The 20113-nt window shown below is 40.2% G+C and overlaps 1 protein-coding gene across 1 annotated transcript in view; it reads right to left on the reverse strand.

Moving 5' to 3' along the window:
• Positions 1-214: 214 nt before the first annotated feature.
• Positions 215-20113, reverse strand: part of ap3b1a (adaptor related protein complex 3 subunit beta 1a) — a 380897-nt gene continuing 360998 nt past the window's right edge. Inside the window, exon 27 of the mRNA XM_069938172.1 lies at positions 215-3334. Within this exon, the coding sequence (XP_069794273.1) occupies positions 3181-3334 (154 nt within the window). The 3' untranslated portion in view covers positions 215-3180. The remainder of the gene's footprint in view (positions 3335-20113) is intronic.

Consider the following 20113-nt stretch of genomic DNA (forward strand, 5'->3'; position numbering starts at 1 on the left):
GCATGAAACAAATGAGGGGTAGAGGAAGAAAAAAGATGGAAAAACTATTCAAAAATGAGAACATATAGAAAGATACCACTAAAAATGTTACACTGAGAAATGCTCACTAGCCGAGGGAGGGAGGTGTACTATATTGAATTAGGTGAGTTTATCTTTTGGTAAAGTTAGTATCCAGAATTGCTATAGAAATGTTGGAGACCATTAAGACAGGACATTTGATAAACATATTAAAACGTTTTATTTAGCGTTTCCAAGTCAAAATCATAAAAAAAGGTAAAATTGACCCATCTTCACTTTTATATGATAATAACCTTTAGATATAATATATAAAATTGTAAATGATCCCTCCCATTTAATCTGATCTTTTTAATGCAAAACCATTTTAGCAAAGCTAATCACTCTATTAAATACTGAACAACCCTTGCCATTTCAGAATACATTTGACTTGTTAATACAGCAGCCTTTGTTTACCAAGCAAAATCTGCCAATAACAAATATGGTTCAATTATCACGTCAGAAATATTCTCACAGAAGTGGCTCTGAGGTTCACCAGCCTCAATAATCCTCTAAGTTTTTAAATCCCATAAAATCAAATGAGTGAGAAAAGCCATCGGTCCGTTAAAGTCGAAAGACATGTCATCTCATCTATAGAGAAACAGACCATTTCCATATCTAGGCTGACAGAGCTGTCTGCAGTGGGGATAGTACTATTCTATTTGATTTATGGTATAATAGTGTGACAAATGATGACAAAAATAAACTTTTACTGCAGTGAACTGCTCCTTTATTTATGAAATTTTGCCAAGTACTGAAATCTTTTATCTGCAAGTTGTACATGGAGTGGAAACGAGTGATTATGGTGCAGTAATAGTAATACAGTGATGGAGGCAGACTCTGCTCTAAATGGATGGAGGTAAAATAGCTACTGCACCATGATAAATGTGAACAGCGCTTTGCTGACAGATGATCTAACAGGTGTTCATAACAACTATATAAGAGGATTTATTTATGACTGGCCACAGCCACAGTACTGTAAATCAACTGAAGCAGCTGTACACCAGAAAACACCAGTCCCTAATGTAACAACTACACAGAACATGGGGAGAAATCCTGTTTGGGATCCTAATCATTAAATAATTACTGCACACATATAGACCAAATCAAGTTGCAACACTCAGAGCCATTTGGAAATTTTATAAGCACATTTTTGCATTTTACTTCCAAAATAAACAATAGAGGAAGAAAATAAACAGCATTACAAGCATCTCCAAGTGCTGTGTGGTGATTATTCTCAATAGACTAACAATAGTAATTGAAGAACTGGCACACAATCAAGATTAAGATGCAAGCAAGCTGTTCCATAAACAGCCATTTCCCCTTTTACTTTGACATGAAATAAAAATCTACCAAGATTTATTATGTTCCAATTTGTTCTAAAATAAATCAAGCACAAACCATACATATCCCCCCTCTATGATTAAAGAATGCTGATTTAAACTCCAAGAAATTGCATTCTGCAAATGTCATCGAGAAAGATCTAAAAAGTGCACTACTCAGTCCGATAAACCCTGATAATCATTGGTAATATAATCTTAGTGAAATATTTTAAAGAATGTTAACTATCAATTATTTTAAATGAAGAATTTCATTTACTTAAAACTATTTCAGGTGTTTAGGAATGCTGTAATTCAGAACCCATTCTCCATCGCCTTCCCAAGATCGTGTTCTATGGCGAGCTCTCCACTGGCCACCGAGACAGAGGTGCACCAAAGAAGAGGTACAAGGACTGCTTAAAGAAATCTCTTGGTGCCTGCCACATTGACCACCTCCAGTGGGCTGATCTCGCCTCCAACCGTGCATCTTGGCGCCTCACAGTTCGGCGGGCAGCAACCTCCTTGGAAAAAGACCGCAGAGCCCACCTCACTGACAAAAGACAAAGGAGGAAAAACCCAACACCCAACCCCAACCAACCAATTTTTCCTTGCAATCGCTGCAACCGTGTCTGCCTGTCCCACATCGGACTTGTCAGTCACCAACGAGCCTGCAGCAGACGTGGACATACCCCTCCATAAATTTTCATCCGCGAAGCCAAGCCAAAGAAAAAAGAAAGAATTCAGAACCATAACAAAAGTGAGAAGGAGTCAAAAACATGGCTCCACTTTATAGATGTGCAATACTGCTTGAGGTGACTCCTGTCCAAGCTTCTGTATTATGTGTAATAAGCCAGCCAACTAGGAGGTGCATTAGAACAATTTGAAAAAAGTTTCCTAATGAAGGAGATGGAATCTGAAGTAAAATGTGCAGTCCTTCAAAGTCTGACATGAGATGTCAGAGCAGATAAAATGATTAGACCTGGAAGCCAAATTTACTTACGTCATTTGCAAAATACAGTTTACTTCCAGATCATAACTGAATGAAATCTGATAATGATTTAAAAATCCCAAATCAATATTTCTCACATTTCATTTACAAAACTGTTTTGTACATTAATCAAATGTTGTTTTAATTCCAGAGATCCAGTGTTTTACTTTCTTTAGAACTATCCGAGAAATGAAAGCATCTCATTTGACCACGATTATGTAGGCACAAGACAGAATTCTGAGATAAGATCTGCAACATGAATGGCTAAAAGGGGATTAATACAACATAACAGCAAACAGTAATCAAAAGGGTCTTTTGGGCAAAGTTTTGATTTTGGTACCAATACTATTTCACTCCGAATATAACAACTTCTTTGAGAATTCTTCTTGCACAGTAGCTCATGAACAGACGATATGTATGGGCATGGTTCTTTTGCAATCACCTTTACTTTCAGATGCATTTCTTAGACACAATGTTTTATGATTAGTTGCTCCACACATCTCTGGAGAGAGCTGATGTAGGTCACAATTTAACATTTGCCTAATAAAAAAATACCCTAAGCAACATCTGGAAATAATGCAATGAATAATATAATCAAGTCCAAAGCCAATATCTCAGAGTCCAGTTAGTTAAACGGAATTGTGTTGGTTCATTAATCAGCAAAACTAAAAGCTTACTGTTTAGGTGAATGTTGGAATTTCAAAGCAGGATGCAAGATTGTAAGTGTATAGTTGAGGGGAATCTATTAGAGATGAAAAATGAGAGCAATGGCTAACCGGCATACTGTCTGCCAGACGCTTGCTTGCAGATCTATCCTGTTCACTCTTGAGACAGCACCATCTTAAGTTCTCGCAGAAGTACTGAACCAATCACAGTTTTTTCCGTATTGATGGTGAGCTGGACTGTTGAGCCTTCCTTCACTTGTATTGTGATTAGTACCAAAGCTTGACTGCTCACAGTTTTAGCTGCAAATCTAAAACAAAGTTAATTTAATAAGCAATTTAATACTTGACATTTTTCCTTATATAGCAAGAAGCACTTATACTTAGAACATGTAATCATTGCAAGTATAAAAGTACATATGAAGAGAACAGAGGAATGTCATAATTCATGTATAAAAGACCAGTTTAGAATCAACACACCCTCCATCCAACACTGAAATAGAATCTCCTTTAAATATCTGTAGGGATATTAGGTGAATATTAAAAATGCTAAAGGAATGTTTTTTGATAGTCGTGGCTACACATGGCCATTCCTGAGCTTTGAAGAGGCTGGATTGCATCTTTGGGCTGTGTTAGTATTCAACAGGTATCTGAACTGCTGGTACATTAACACTGCAACCAACAGCATCCCGACCATGCAGGATGTAAAATTTCAATTTGAAGTCTCATCTATTGCTTGTTTTTACATTTCCGTGGTGTGACTATAAGAATTTAACAGACATCATGCAGGGGTGCCTGTAAATAGGTAACACTGCTGTATTTATTCTAGTTTCTTAGCATTATTTCTTCATATTTCCTAAGAAAGGGGTATCACTTTAATCAATTTTAAAATTGCTTGTTAAAGTTGCCATAAAGTGAAAGAACTCCAGATTCCCTTGTTCAGTCTCCCTCTAAAACCATTTAATCTGCCTGATGCTGAGACACATCTGAAGCCTTTGTTTTAATTCTAATCTTGTGATGACACCTCTAAGGTTTGAAGAAAAAATGCCACAAAAACACGGATCCTCAAGTTTTGCCACATCTACAGCACAATGACATGGATCTTTTTGTTCTTACTCAAAAGCTTGGAAGAGAGAACAACTTTCTACCACCCTACTTTTGTGGATTGTGGGAACTGTACACTCCGCAGAGAAGGGCAGGTGAAGAGTTTGCAAATGGTAGTCTCTTCCATTGTACACAGGGATTTATGTACTCCAGTATTCACAGTACCACACGAACTGCTCCTTTCCCACTTTTAGCAGTCATGGATCAGGATTCCCAAAGTCCACGGGAAGCCAACATTTCTTCAAGGTGGCTTACCTGGTAATCTCTTCCCAGGACATGAAAAGTGAGAGGCAGAGTAGACTATCTAGCCCATTGAACCTGCCTTGCTATTTAACAAGATCATGGCTGATCTGGGTGTGAACTCAGCTCTACCATAACTAATTCCCCTACTCTGCAAATACCTGTTTTAAATATACACTATTTAAAGAGGAAACCTCGTTGCTTTTTTCAGTAGGAGAATTCCACAGATTCACTGGGAAAAGCAGTTCTTCTTCATCTCCTTCATAAACCTACTCCCTCAAATCTTCCTTAGTTTTAGTTTCACTTACCAGTGAAAACAACTTACCTGCCTCCCTTTCATAATTTTTAGGATTTTATAAAAACCCTCCCATAGCTCTGAATTCTAGTCAATCTCTTGTCATATCTGCAATCAATCTGGTGAATCTCCTCTACACCACCTCCCAAGCCATTCTATCCTTTCTTAAGTAAGGAGATCAGAACTGCACAGTGGCAGCATAACTTCTTTGCTCTTAAATTCAACCCCTCTCGCAATGAACACCAACACTCAATTTGCCTGTTGTATCTACAAACCAACCTATTGCAATTCGTGCACAAACACACTGTTAGGGAATAAGTTAATAAAATTATGATAAAATATATCTTAAAAGGGAAAGATTGTGAGGTTTAGATGTTAGGTCACATTTCACAAACAAATCTCTCATTTGCCATGCAAGGGTAGACTTCATGTCTGTAGTGGCTTGGCAGAGCCTATTGGAATTACTTGCGAGAGTTTCACAAGTAGGTGTTAATGGATCAGCATGTTTGAACAGTGTCCAGGCTCAAGAACTGATAAATCTTTTGGCTGCTCAACTAGTGCCAGAGTTTTAAATTTCTGGTTGAAGTCTGTTGTCCTAGGAGGGGCTATGTGGTTTTGCAAACATAGAGAAAATGTCCATTGTTTAGGAGAAAGTGAGACTGAGGAGTCTTCGGCAACAGTCTGTGGTGAAGGCTGCAAGTTGGCAGACATGCTGCACGACCCAATTTCAAGAAGGGTTTTGAGTTCTGAGTTTAGTCAATTCTAAATCTGTAGTTAATTGCAGAGGATGTGGCTGGTTATTGTGTTTTTCCTAAAATAGGGGAAAAAGAAGAACTCTTTGTGGCAACCTGGAAGAAGAGGTTATCTTTTGGAAAAACCCAAGAGGGGGAAAATTTCTTCGGTAAGACACATCAGTTGCTGATTGAAGGAGATCAGTTTGTGTGTTCAACGTAAAATGAATATCTCCCTGAAACCAACAAAGTCCTTCCTGAGCAGTAACAGCTTAAGTTAAAGCACCAGAGCCTGGTGAATATAATATCTATTCAATTCTGTGCACAATATGGAAGATTGGCTGATACCAGTGAACTTGGAGAAGTAAAACATGAATGATTGGACAGTGAAAAAGAACTTTCCTGAACACATGCACATTAAATACACGTGCGCTTAGAATTAGAAGGGGATTAAGTTAGGTTAAGTTAAATTAATATGAGTTAAGTATCGATCTTATGTATTAAGAGAATAAAACCAGTTTTGTTTAAATAGCCATTGTCTTCGTGAATTTCTATTGCAGCTGGTTTTTGAGTCCTTTGAGCTCGTAAAAACACCCAAGTCCCTCTGTACAATAGCATGCCGCAATCTTTCACTAAATAATAATGCTCTCTTTTTCCTTACGCAGTGGTTAACCTTGCATTTCCAACATTGTACTCGATCTACCAATCCTTGCCCATTAATTTAACCTTTCTATATCCCTTTAACCTATAGATAGGTTAAATTCTCTTCACAATTTGCTTTTCCACTCAATTTAGAGTTATCAGGAAACTTAGATATGCTACACTTGGCATAATCATTAATGTGTATCATGAATAGTTGCAGGTCTAGCACTGACCCCTGCAATACTCCACTCAACACTGATTTCCAACCAGAGAAACACCCATTTATCCCAACTCACTGCCTTCTATTTGTCACCAATCCTCTATCCACAATAATATTTTCCCCACAACTCTGTGCAACCACTTTATGCAAGACCTATCAAACGCCACTTTCTGGAAACCCAAGTATATGGCATCCACCTGTTCCCCTCTGTTCACTGCACTTGTTATATCCTCAAAGAACTCCATTAAATTTGTTAAACATGACTGCGCTTCCTGAATCTGTTCTGTAACTGCCTGATGGAACAATTTCTATCCAGATGTCTTGCTATTTCTTCTTTAGTGGTAGCTTCAAGCAGTTTTCTGACTACATATATTAAGCTAACTGGCTTCCAATTACCTGGCTTTTGCCTACATTTTTTTTTAAACAGCAAAGTGACCTTTGCTTTTTTCTGTCCACAGAATTTTGGTGAATTACAAATGCATCTACTATAACTTCCACTAATTCTTTCAGTACCCTAGAGTGCATTCCATCAGGACCAGGGAAATTATCTACTTTGTTCAGCACTACCTCTTTAGCAAAAATGATTGCATGGATGTCTTCACCTCCCACTGCACCCACTATTTCCATAAGAAATTTAATCGTACTGTGATCATTCTGTCTGAGAGGATCCCAAACAAAATCATTAATTGCAAAGGACCGATCTAAGGTACCATGTTCTCTTGTAGATTCAGAAATGCTATCATGGATGCATTCTACAAAGTCCTCTTGGAGACTGCCTCAACTAACTTGATTCACCCAATTTACGTGCAAGTTAAGGTACCACACAATATAGTTCTTGGTTTACTGCCAGTGTCACTGTTATTATTTGATGGCCAGTAATTTTTACTCCTTTTCTCTACCCAGATGGAACCAACATTTTGCTACTGTGTCAGAATTCAAAATAAAATTTGCTTTGCTTATCCTTCCAATGAAATTGGAGAACTTTGAAAGATTTACCAATGCTATCTCTGCAAGTGCTTTGAGGTTTTCTGCAGGTTGCACTGGTTTCAGAAACATATAGGAGGGGAAAGAATCCGGAGCAGAAGAGAAAAAAAGCTGAGATGCGATAGGGGGAGGGGATAGCTCCACCTAGGGCCTTTTGCCTATTGGCCTGTCGTCCTCCCCCTGTCTCATCTTCCCTCCTCTCCTCACCCCAACCTTTATATTCAGGCAGTTGCCTGCTTTTTGCTCATACCTTGACGAGAGGCTCAGGCCAAAATATTGTTACCCTTTGCTTCTTAAGGACACCATAAGACCTGCTGAGTTTCTTTTGTGTATTGCACTGCAATCATAGTGTCTGCAAATATTGCCATTTCAGTGAATGAATAAATCGATGATGTCTAGGCATACTGTAGCTTAACCATAGAGGTCAGGGTGATCTTGTTTTTGAAGAACTAGCTCCATTCCCACAGTAAGTTTGTTGAAGGGAAGGTACAATGGGAAATATTGCAACAAATACTGGGGGTAATGACACCAGACATCATTGAGTTGGCTCTGCTGTAGATCTATTGGTCAAGATTATTGCAATCATGGCATCGTGATGTAAATAAAGGTACGTAACAAAAAAGCGGTGACAATTTCTGTGGAAGGCTAAATTTCAGAAGAATGTTCCGCATTCCCCCCCCACCCCCCCACCCCGAATAATGGGAATCAATAACCCTTTTCATATTGGCTAACCAGTAAATTGGCGGTTCAATGAACCGGTTCAAAATTGCATCTTTGCTGTTCACACTACACCAAAAGTAACTAGTGCTCTGTACCCTTTCACACTTACCACCTGCCATCCCAGAGCAAAGGGGCGCCCATCCTCCAGCAGTAACATCCTGCATACCCCCTGTCCCTTTCACACTAGGCTAACCAGTACGCTGATTCAGCGATGATACACCTCTCCTAGGGGGTTCATCCCCGGGGTAATCTGATGCCTGTGTGCTGGTTCATGAGCATTCACACGGGCTCGTTAACTGGCACTTTAACCCAGTAATTAACCACCAATGTGAATGGGACTACAGGTTCAAAGGGCGAGGTTACAATTGGTCAAGTGTAATTACGAGCGCTGCTTCTGCATCTTCTTTGAAGTTGTCACATGGTGAAGATATCAGAATGTCATGAATTTATATGTGCAGAGCTAGCCTAGTTTCCCTGGAAAACGATCAGCTTTCTCCATTTTGGATACATAAACATTTATAAATATTATTATGTAATGCTACTGCCTTTCATTTTTCATATAATCCTTCAAAATAAAAGTACAATGCATTTTGTTCTGATCCACATGCAACATAGAGGGCAGAACAATTAAATATAACTTGTGAAGTCACATGCAAGCAAAAGCCAAATAATAAATCTTGTAGCCACCATGAAGAATCTGGCTGAAAGAGTTTTGCAAAACCATTGGTTGTGTTTCAATAAACCTCTATTCTTGGAAGGAGGCTTTTTTTAAACAAATTGAGGGTGCAGAGGGATCCCCATAATCTCCTTCCATCTGCCTCTTTTGCTATTTCTTACTTAAACACTAAAATGAGAACATGTTCATCACGAAATCTTTCCAAAAAGGTTGGTAAAAGTCAAAAGTAAATCACGGTAAATCACAGTAAAGGTAAATCAAAAGTCAATATTTATAAGATTTGCTTCTATCTCTGGTCTGTGCAGGCTTAACCAATGTTGACTATAATAAATCACATCACAATAAGGGTTAACATGACTTAAGTAAGGAAGTCGTTTTCGCTAAGATCCTGACGTTTGCTTGTTATTTTGCATTTCTTTACCAGATAACAGTGTACCCATCATCTGTGGGTAGAATCAGGATCTGGATCTCAGCTGCAACCATTATTCAGCCTGTATAGTAATCATACAAAAAATATACCAGAGATGATTAGCACCTGCAGAGATACACCAAATATATGCAAGATAAAAGGAAAGGATAAAAAAACAGGAAGAAAAAATCTCAACTATTGTGGGGAGAAGTGGGGGTGGGTGGTGGGAAGAATACTTCATCTATATGAGCGGGGGAAGCTCTCGTCATTTGAGCAGTTAAGAATGAAATATGATTTGTCAAATAGAACACTCTTTTGCTACTTTTAGTTCAGATCTTTCTTGAGGGACAAATTGGGTCAACTCAGGCCCTGCCAGAGTGCAGTGATATGGAGATTCTGGGTCAACCAAGGCCCTGCCAGAGTGCAGTGATATGGAGATTCTGGGTCAACCAAGGCCCTGCCAGAGTGCAGTGACATGGAGATTCTGGGTCAACCAAGGCCCTGCCAGAGTGAAATGATATGGAGATTCTGGGTCAACCAAGGCCCTGCCAGAGTGCAGTGATATGGAGATTCTGGGTCAACCAAGGCTCTGCCAGAGTGCAATGATATGGAGATTCTGATTCGAAGAGGGAACACAAACAAGTTTATTATTTATCCCCTGTTCCAAGTGGAGGGCCCAAAACCAGGACTTCATAGGTCAAGTCAGAGATGGGAGTTGGACCTGTTTCGTGATAGCATGACCACAATAATTAACTCATGATATAGACTGGTGCAGTATAACTTTCTTCACTAGCTATACCTCATGCTGCAGAAATTGAATAAAGGTAAAGCAGAAATTTTGGATCAATTTTTCAGTGCACCACAGAGACAGGAACCTTTGTTCACTCAACTGGTCATGCTCCAAGGTGAGGCCCTTTTGGGTAGAGCTAGGCCAATACCTAGAGAAAATCATAGGTAAAGCGTTTCCACAGGATCCAGAGCTGTTCCTGTTGGGAAACATCATGGACATAAGGCCTATAATGAAGCTGTCCAAATTTCAAATCCAATTTGAGTTGATCACTCAGGCAGTGGCCAAGAAGTGCATAGTGGTTACCTGGAAGTCAGACTCTCATCTTGGCATTGTGCATTGGAATATGGAAATGCAGAGCTGTGTTTCCTTGGAGAAAATTACTTATAATGAAAAGAAAAAATATGAAACTTTTCTTAAATTCTGGCAACCATACCCGCATTATATAGGTGCAAGGATATAGTGCGGTTTACCATGCTTTGCTGCCTTCCACTCCCCCCCTCCCCACTTGTTCTTCCTCTTCTGGGGGTTGGACGGGGGGTGTCCAATCCAATCAGCCTAAGTTGAGATGAATGTAGGAGACCTGGAGGATGGGCTCTGACAGACCCTGTGGTTAATGTTTTTCTTTTATTGTTCCTTTTTAATTTATTTCCCCTTGGTCAGTGGCATCTTTTTTTATGTTAAATAAGCATTATTGCCTTTTCATGTAAGTTTCCTTATTTAAATGGTTAATGTGTTTTTTTTTGGGTTATTTTGTGTTGTGGGGGAGGGGAGATAAAACCAGACTCGGTGAAGAAATGTAAATATACTTGATGAACATGATTGGAACTGTCTGAGTTTGGAAAAATCATAAATAAAATATTTTTAAAATACTTCATCTATAATGTTTTCAATAAACTGCCTGATACAGCTCCCCAGTTGACTGGCCATCAGACAGCCACTGTCCTGAAGTTTTGACGAAGGGCATTGATCATCAATATTAACTTTGTTTCTCTCTCCACAGAGGCTGCCAACCTACTGAAATTTTCCAGCATTTTCTGTTGTTGTTTCAAATTCTAACATCTCTACTTTCTTGAGGACGGAGATTGAGAATCTGGTTGGGTGGTACCAAAAAAATACCAATGTGGTTCTCAATGTCACTAAAATAAGGATCTTATTTCTAGGAAGGGAAGGTCAAGGGACCACACACCTGTCAACATTTAAACCTACATACAGCACAGCAAGATCACAAGATAAAGGAATAGAAGCAAGCCATTCGGCCCATCGAGTCTGCTCCACCACTTCACCATGAGTTAAACCATTCTCACATCTAGTTCTAATTTCCAGTCTTTTTCCCCATAATCCCTTTATACCTTGACTAATTAGATACCTATCAATCTCCCCCTTAAACTCCGCCAATAATTGGGCCTCCACAGCTGTATGTGGCAACAAATTCCACAAATCCATGACCCTCTGGCTAAAGAAATTTCTCCTCATCTGTTTTAAATGGGTACCCTCTTGACCTGGACTCACCCACCAAGCGAAACATCTTATTCATATCTACTCTGTCCAATCCTTTCAGCATTCAAAAGGATCTCCTCTCATTCTTCTACACTCCAATAAATACAGTCCAAGAGCCGATAAACTTTTCTCATTTTTTAGCCCTTCCATCCCAGGAATCATTCTCTGAAATCTTCTCTGTACTCTCTCCAACATCAGAACATCCATTCTAAGATAAGGGATGCTAAAATTCACACACTATTCCAAATGAGGTCTCACCAGTGCCCCATGGAATCTCATCAACATCTCCTTACTCTTATACACTATTCCTCTTGCAATGAACGCCAACATAGCATTCTCTTTCTTTATTGCTGATCCAAACTGGTGGTTAACCTTTAGGGTATTCTGCACGAGGACCCCCAAATCCCTTTGCACTTCTGAATTTTGAACTTTCTCCCCATCTAAATAATAATCTGCCAGTTTATTTCTTCTTCCAAAATGTACAACTGTACATTTCTCAACATTGTATCTCATCTGCCATTTCTTTGGCCTCTCTGCCAAGCAGTCCAAGTCTTCCAGCAACCTTTCGGTTTCTTCAACACTTCCTGCTCCTCCACCCATCTTGGTGTCATTGGCAAATTTAGGCACAAAACCACTTAATCCATAATCTAAATCCAGTGGTGTCTTAGGGCTGCTACAGACATTGTGCCCCCTGTCAGAAAAACTGCCCAAAAATCATCCAAAACTGCCACACACCAACCGTGCCGCTGCTGCCCGACATATCCCCGTAAATTACACACACACACACACACACACACTGTGTTACTGTATTAGAAGACTGTGTTTCTTAAATGCCATTCCGTTCCAGCTGCAAGGTGCAGAGGGTGGTTGGTGGGGCAGTCAGCAGGTGACTGGGGCGGGCTGCCGGCAGGCGACTGGGCCAGGCTGTTGGTGGGGCGATCAAGGTGGGCTGTCAGCAGACGACCGGGGCAGGGCTGTCAGCGAGTGACCGGGCGGGCTGTTGGCATGGCAGTCAGTGATCGACTGGGGCATAATGTCAGCGGGGCTGTCAGCAAGCGACCGGGACAAGCTGTTGGTGGGCTGTCAGTGAGTGACTGGGGCAGGCTGCTGGTGGGGTAGTCAGGGGATGGCCAGGGCGGGCTGCCGGAGGGGCTGCTCCAAAAGGTTATCCTGTAGACATTCTACAAACTCTCTCTCATCAGATCTAATACTTTCCTGACTTACCCAATCCCCTTTCATATTAAAATCCCCCATAATTATTTTGACATTTTCGTTTTGATACGCTTTTTCTATTTCCAGCTGTAACTCGTAGTCCACTTCCCTGTTGTTTGGGGGCCTGTATATAATTGCTATTAGGGTCCTTTCACCCTTGCCATTTCTTAACTCAACCCATAAGAATTCTACCTTTTCTGATCCTATGTGCCTTCTTTCTAGTGATTTAATATCACTAGAGAGAAGCTCCAATAGCTCAGTGGTTACAGCACTTGCCTTGTAAACCAGGGGTCATGAGTTTGTTCCTCACTGGGGCCTCATTTCTGTGAGAGGCACTTGACAAAAGTGGCGATTCTCTGTCTTTCTTACAGTAGACAAAGTTAAAGAATTTCATGTTTGTTACACCCCTCTACTTACCTACCTATCTTTCCTATATACTGTGTACCCTTGGACATTCAGCTTCCAATCACATTCATCATTAAGCTGTCTCGGTGATAGCCACAATGCCGTATCTTTTAATCTGTAGCTGTATAATAAAGTCATCTACTTTATTTCTAATGCTATGTGCATTTAAGTACAGTACACATAGACCAGTATCTGTTACTTATTTTGCTGTATTTCTATTGTACAGTACATTATCCTGTCTTTTCACCTGTCTGTCCTTTTTGTCACATTTGTTGCACAGTATCTTTGATTTTTTTTGTCTATTTTCCTCTTTCTCGACCCTAACACACTGGTTCCCTTAAGTAACAAGCCATTTTGGCCCACAAGTCCGTGCCGCCCAATTTACACCCCATTAACCTACACCCCTGGTACGTTTTGAACGGTGTGAGGAAACCGGAGCCACCGATAAAAACCCACGCAGACATTGCAAGTATGTACAAACTCCTTACAGACAGTGTGGGACTCAAACCCCAGTCCGGTCCCAATCGCTGGAGCTGTAAAGGTGCTGTGCTAACCGCTACGCCAACCGTGCGGACACATTGATGTGACAAAAGTGGAGAGGGTTAGCACCTTCGAGTTTCTGGGAGTCCATATTTCAGAATACCTCTCCTGAAGCCATCACATTGAGGCAACCGTGAAGAAGGCATATCAATGCCTCTACTTTCTAAGTCATTTGAGGAGATTTTACATGACATCAGACACTCTACTAAACTTCTACAGGTACTCTGTGTAAATATATTGACCGATTCCATCATAGCTTGGTTTCGTAGTTGTAGAAGATTGTAGAAGGTAGCACTCATAGCTAGGTCCATCATAGGCCCTGACCTCCCAACCACTGAAGACATGTATGTGAGGCGCTACCTCAAGAAGGCAGCCAACATCCCCTGGTCACAACATTTTCTTACTGCTATTTTTTGATAGAAGGTACAGAGGCCTGTAAACCAGCACCTCAAGGTTCAAGAACAGTTTCTTTCCAACAGCAATCAGGATCTTGAAATTCCCCTTTATGGAATATTCCAAAGGTACAAAAGGGATTGCCTGCACTGCAGTAAATATCAATTATTTTTCTTACACTATTGATGACTGTGAATATTATTTATCTTTTGCGTTTATTATCTCTTTCTAACATGCACTATTGTAGCTGTCTTTTATTTTGAGTACCCGATCACCTGCAGTAAGAATTTCAGTGCATACGTACAATGTACATGACAATAAACTCATTATTATCATTATTCTTGCTTCAATTATGATTCAATCCATTGCCAATGTTATTGAAATGGACACACAAAGACACAAGGGAATCAGACATGTCTGACTTGAAGCTCAGAGTCAGATATGACACTATTGTGCGGAATGTCGTTCAATTTCATAAAAATGACAGGAAAAAGGATAGAGTGTGTGGCTTGGGGAACAACAGTGTGGTGTAACCAAAGACAAAGCCTTTGACCTTCTGTACTGTGCAACTGGAGGAAAAATTACTGCCTATCCCATGGTGGATCTGGGATAATCAGTCCAAAATGGAAGGAATACAATTAGGGAAGTACCAATCTATCTAACAGGAAAGAAGCACTTTGAAGAGAATGGCATGGTCAACCTAATTGAAGGGTAGAGGTGGGTCAAGATGACGGAGAGAGGGAGGAAATACTATATACTATGCATACATGTATACATATACTATGATACTTCTGACTTTAACGGGGTTAGTATTTATACTGCAGCTGAGTAGAAATACATTTTAAATGTCTAAACAGTAGAGGAGGGATAAATGTGTCTTGTCTAACATTCAATCCTCACATCCTTGTGCATAACTTGACGCCTATGTGAAGTGAATACACTTCGAAAGTAGTCCAAAGTAGAGCACTCTGAAGAACATTTATAGCACAGGTGCAAGAATCTTTTTCTTTGAAGTAATTTTCATTGATAACATGCATGTACAAATGATTAAGCAGCCTGAAGTCTACACAAGATTTTGTTTCAATGTCCTCCTAATATATATATTAAACAACCATGTAAAAATGTGTTTTGGACTGGCTTCATTCCTGGAATAGGAATAGATGAAGTTGTAAAGCCAGAACAATATAACAAACTTTATTTGGGATCTAAGCTTGCACAATTGAATTCCAAGACACTGCAAACCAACTAATTACATGGAATTAAAAGCCAAACTGTCTCTTCAGCATTGCAATTGACTGAAAAGCCATTTTAGCCACAATAAACTTCTGTCAATCCTGTTATTTCTTTCTGCATGCAAAGCAAGTCACCAGGGAGACAACTGAAAGGATAGCACAGTGCCAACAGCCGCCTGTCTTCCACATCTCGAGAATCTCCTTTTGTTGTTACTGCAAAACAAAAAGTTGTCGCACATGGGTCTTTTGAAAACACTAACAAATGTAGAGCAGTCCCTGACCTGCAGTGACCCCACTCTGCAGGCCGATCTCATTTTCCCCCTTCTGAATGACACGTGTCTGAATCAGAGCCATCTGCCTCAATTTGCACAACATCTTTAGCCACAATAGGTCCCAGTTAGCCCTGACAACAGCTCACAATACTCCAACATAAAACACTACTGGGTTGACAGCACGCCGTCGCCTATTCAGCAGCAAACCAACTGGTCAGTGTCTCACATCTGACAATTAATGCAGGCCTTGCATGGTGCCTGTGGGAGTCCTCGGGGAGCTGCTTAATTATCATCACCACAAGAGAGGGAGTTTATCAGCAGATAATCAAAAACTTTCACTTCAGATATAATTAGAATATTAGCCACTTAAGCAGGAAACAGATTCTTCTTAAATGAACTGCAATTTTCTTTCAGCCATTCTACCATAGCAACAAGATTACCTATCAAAGTCAAAAACTAAAGCTAATTCTGAAAAATACATTTTTTATTTTCATTTAATACATTTGGTAAAATCAGAAGAGCTAATACTGCATTCAGCTCAGAATATCTAATATGTAAGACAATATATCCCCATAGTTAACTATCTATTTTTCTGATCTTTTGATTTGATTTTAAAAGATGGAGCTAAATCATTCATAATAAACCAGCTTAAAGGCTATCAATACATCAGATCTAAAACCTTTCATAAATAATGTCTCTCATTACTCTGGTTAACAACCACTGAAATTATTTTATCCACTGATGAAGCAGCTAAAATTTTACAAAGAAATCACTGTTACGACTTAGAAGATAACTTTCAACAATGCTCATTTCTATTCAATTAACACATCCTCATTACAGTCAAAAGACATATTTTCTCTCATGAACTACACAATGTGACACATATACGATGAATAAACAGATTGGTATTTTAATGTCTAATGAAAGGTTTCTTACCTGAAGCATTAAATCTGTTTCATCCTCAACAAATGCTGCCTGCCCTGTGAAGAAATTCTCAAATTTCCATTTTTTTATTCTCATTTCCAGCAGCTACTGTATTTTGCTTTCACATTTGTTTAACTTGTGCTTGTGGTCTTTGGCATGCCAAGTGTGATGTGGACAATTTATTATTGTTTCAACTTTAAATATGAAAGCAATTCAAGAAAATATGATTCCCAAAATGATGGAAAAATATAAGGAAATACGTTGCAGGACGACAGCAGGAAGAGAAGTGGGGGGGGGGGGGTGGTGGAGAAATGGGGATTGTTGGGATTGGTTTATCAGGGCTTGGCGTGGATCCAATCACCTGAAAGACCTCCTTCTATGCCATAGAAAGTAATTAAGAAATTGTAAACTAAATTGCAGATTGTTTGTGATCACATTGAGGACTGATATATCCCTTCTTTTTAAATCCACTCTGAATATTCCTGACAACATAGAACCATACAGCACAGGCATAGTCACTTTGGTACATGATATCTGGGAACTAGGCTGTAAAATTAAACAAATCTCATCTGCCTTCATATGATTAATATCATTCCATTCACTGCATCTTGTGCCTATCTAAATGTGTTTTTTTTTAAATATCACTGCTGTATCTGCTTCCAGCACCCCCATCAACTGGCCAAGCATCTACCAGTCTGTGTAAATAAAATGGCTTGCACATCTCCTTTAAACTTACAGCCTTACAACTTAAAGCGTGAACTGTGGTATTTGATATTTCCAGCTGAGAACAAAGTTTCTGACTGTCAACAATTTATGTGCCTCTCATAATTTTATAAACTTTTATCAGGTCACCCCCCCCCCCCCCCCACCCGCCCAAGTTTCTGGCACTTCAAAGGAAACAACCCAAGTTTGCCCAACTTCACCTTCTAGCTAATATTCTCTAATCCAGTCAACATCCAAGTGAACCTATTCTGCAACCTCTTCAAAACCTCCATATACTTACTATAATGTGGTGACCTCCACACAAAGTCATGGAACATCTGGACAGCAAAGATGCATACATCAAGATACTCTTTATCGACTACAGTTAAGCATTTAACACCATCATCCCGTCAAAACTGATCAGAAAGCTCCAAGACCTGGATATTAGCACCCCACTGTGTAACTGGATCATGGATTTCTTCACCTCCAGACTACAATCAGTGAAGGTTGGTAAGAACTCCTCCTCCACAATATCCATCTGTACCAGAGCACCACAGGGATGTGTTTTCAGCTTCCTGCTCTACTCACTTTATACCTTCGATTGTGTCCCTCGGTACAACAATAAAACCATCTACAAATTTGCTGACGATACCACGATAGTGGGTTGTATAAAGAAAGGGGATGAGACAGATTGAAAACTTGGGTGAATAGTGCGCCAACAACAACCTTGCACTCAATGTCACCAAAACTAAGGAGATGATTGTTGACTTCAGGAAAGGAAAGCCAGAGGTATGCAATCCAGTGATCACTGGGGGATCAGAGGTGGAGAGGGTGAGGAAGTTTAGGTTCTTGGGAGTCATTATCTCTGGGGATATTTCTTGGACCCAATACACCAGTGGTTTAGTGAAGAAAACACGTCAGCATCTCTACTTCCTCAGGAGTTTGTGGAAGTTTGGTATGACACCAGAAACCCTGGCAAATTTCTACAAAGGCGTGATGGAAAGTGTGCTGACCGACTGCATCATGGTCTGATGTGGGAACACCAATATCTGAGCGTAAAGGCCTCCAAAAGGTAATGGTGACAGCCTAGGACATTACTGGCAAAATCCTCCCCACTATTGAGAACATCTACAGGGGACGTTGCCATCGGAGGGCAGCAGTAATCATCAAAGACCCACACCACCCACCACACACTCTGCTCTCGCTAAGAGGTATAGGTGCCACAAGACTCGCACCTCCAGGTTCAGGAACAGCTGCTACCCCTCCTCAACGACAAACTCAATCAGAGGACATTTAAGGACTCTTATTTGTGCACTTTACTAATTTTCTTTTGTTCTCTCTGTATTCTCTCTTGGTACAGCACCTAATAGCCTGAAGATATAGCCTGAATATTTCTGAGATTGTCTGATCTTCAAAGCTAAGCAGGCTCAGGATTGGTCAGTACTTGGAGGAGAGACCGTCTAGATACATAAGGTGCTGTACAAAGTGGCAATTTTTTGTCTTCCTTATGGTAAACAAAAGTTAAAGAATTTCATTATTGTACTACGTGACAATAATGGAACCTTTACCTTTGTATTGCACAATTTGTTTACATGTTTACACTGTGTATAGTTAATTTTTTGTACTACCAATTAGTGGTAATTCTGCAGCGCCCACAGGAAAAAGGAATCTCAGGGTTGTATGTGATGTCATGTATGTACTCTGACAATAAATCTGAAATCTAAATATAAACATTCTAAACATGGCCTAACCAAAGTGTTGAACAATGGCAACCTGACTTTACAATTTTATATTCAATACTTCGACCGATGAAAGCGTGCTATACATCTTCTTTACTATCTTATCTACTTGTGTAGCCACTTCCAGGGAACTGTGAACTTGTATCCCAAGATCTCTCCAAACATCAATGCTTTTAAGGGTCCAGCCATTTGCATTTGACATACCAAAGTGCAACATCTCACATTTAGCCAGATTAAACTCCATCTGACATTTCTCCACACATCATTCCAGCCCATCTATCTATATCTACGGGCATATCTATATATACATCATTGCTAAAACATAACATTACACAAGTCCAATCAAATAATACATATGCAGGACAATTATTATATTAATAAAATAAATGAACATTGCTTTGTACAAATGAGTCTCGGATGGTTGGTATGAGCAGTTCCTTTGGTTATTCAGCATTTTTACTGCCCGAGGGAAGAAGCTGTTCCTCAGCCTGGTGATACTGGCATTCCATCACCAGTTGCTTGAAGCATTTCATAATAGTGGAGGTCAGTGCTACAGGGCGGTAGTCATTGAGGTCTGTTATTGACACTCTCTTGGGCACCGGGATGATGGTGGCTGACTTGAATCCTGTGGGAATAATGGAGCGCTGGAGTGAGGTGTTAAAGATGTCCATGAAGAACTCTGTCAATTGGTCTGCGGAGTCCTTCAGTACCCTAACAGGTTTGTGTAAGTTCTCTTTGGATAGGGCTCTCTACACCTTGGCTGTGGCTCTGAGGGGGGCCAGTTCTTCAGGGGGACACGGAGCTTTGTTTGGCGTCATTCTGTTCTTCTCATCAAACCGTGCATCGAAGGTGTTCGTTTGTCCAGAAGGGAGGTGTCACTATCCTTAATTGGCAAGGTTGACTTGTGATCTGTTATAGTCTTGATCCCTTGCCACATGCACCTCGTGTTGCCAGTATCACACAGCTGTCAGTGGATCAGTGCTTACCCCCACTTTGCCTTCCGGATTGCACAGGAGAGTTCAGCTCTGGCTGATCTTAGTGCCATCCTACCCCCTATCCTGAAGGCAGCATCACAAGCTCTGAGAAGGGCCTGGCCTTTGCATCCAACCATGGTTTCTGGTTAGCCTTGGTTGTGAAGTATTTGATCTCAGTGACATCCTCAATGCACTTGCTGATGTAGCCAGTCACTGAGCTTGTGTACTTCATGATGTTTACATGACCATTGTAGGTGACCGTCTCCCTGAAACAGTTCCATTCTGTGGTCTCAAAGCAGCCTTGGAGCGCTGCTATGGCCCTTCCCTGGCAAACTGATCTAGTTTGCTTTGCCAGTGGTCTGTATGCTGGGTTAGCAGGACAAATATGT

The sequence above is a fragment of the Narcine bancroftii genome, chromosome 1, assembly GCF_036971445.1.
Source record: "Narcine bancroftii isolate sNarBan1 chromosome 1, sNarBan1.hap1, whole genome shotgun sequence".
NCBI classification, from domain to species: domain Eukaryota; kingdom Metazoa; phylum Chordata; class Chondrichthyes; order Torpediniformes; family Narcinidae; genus Narcine; species Narcine bancroftii.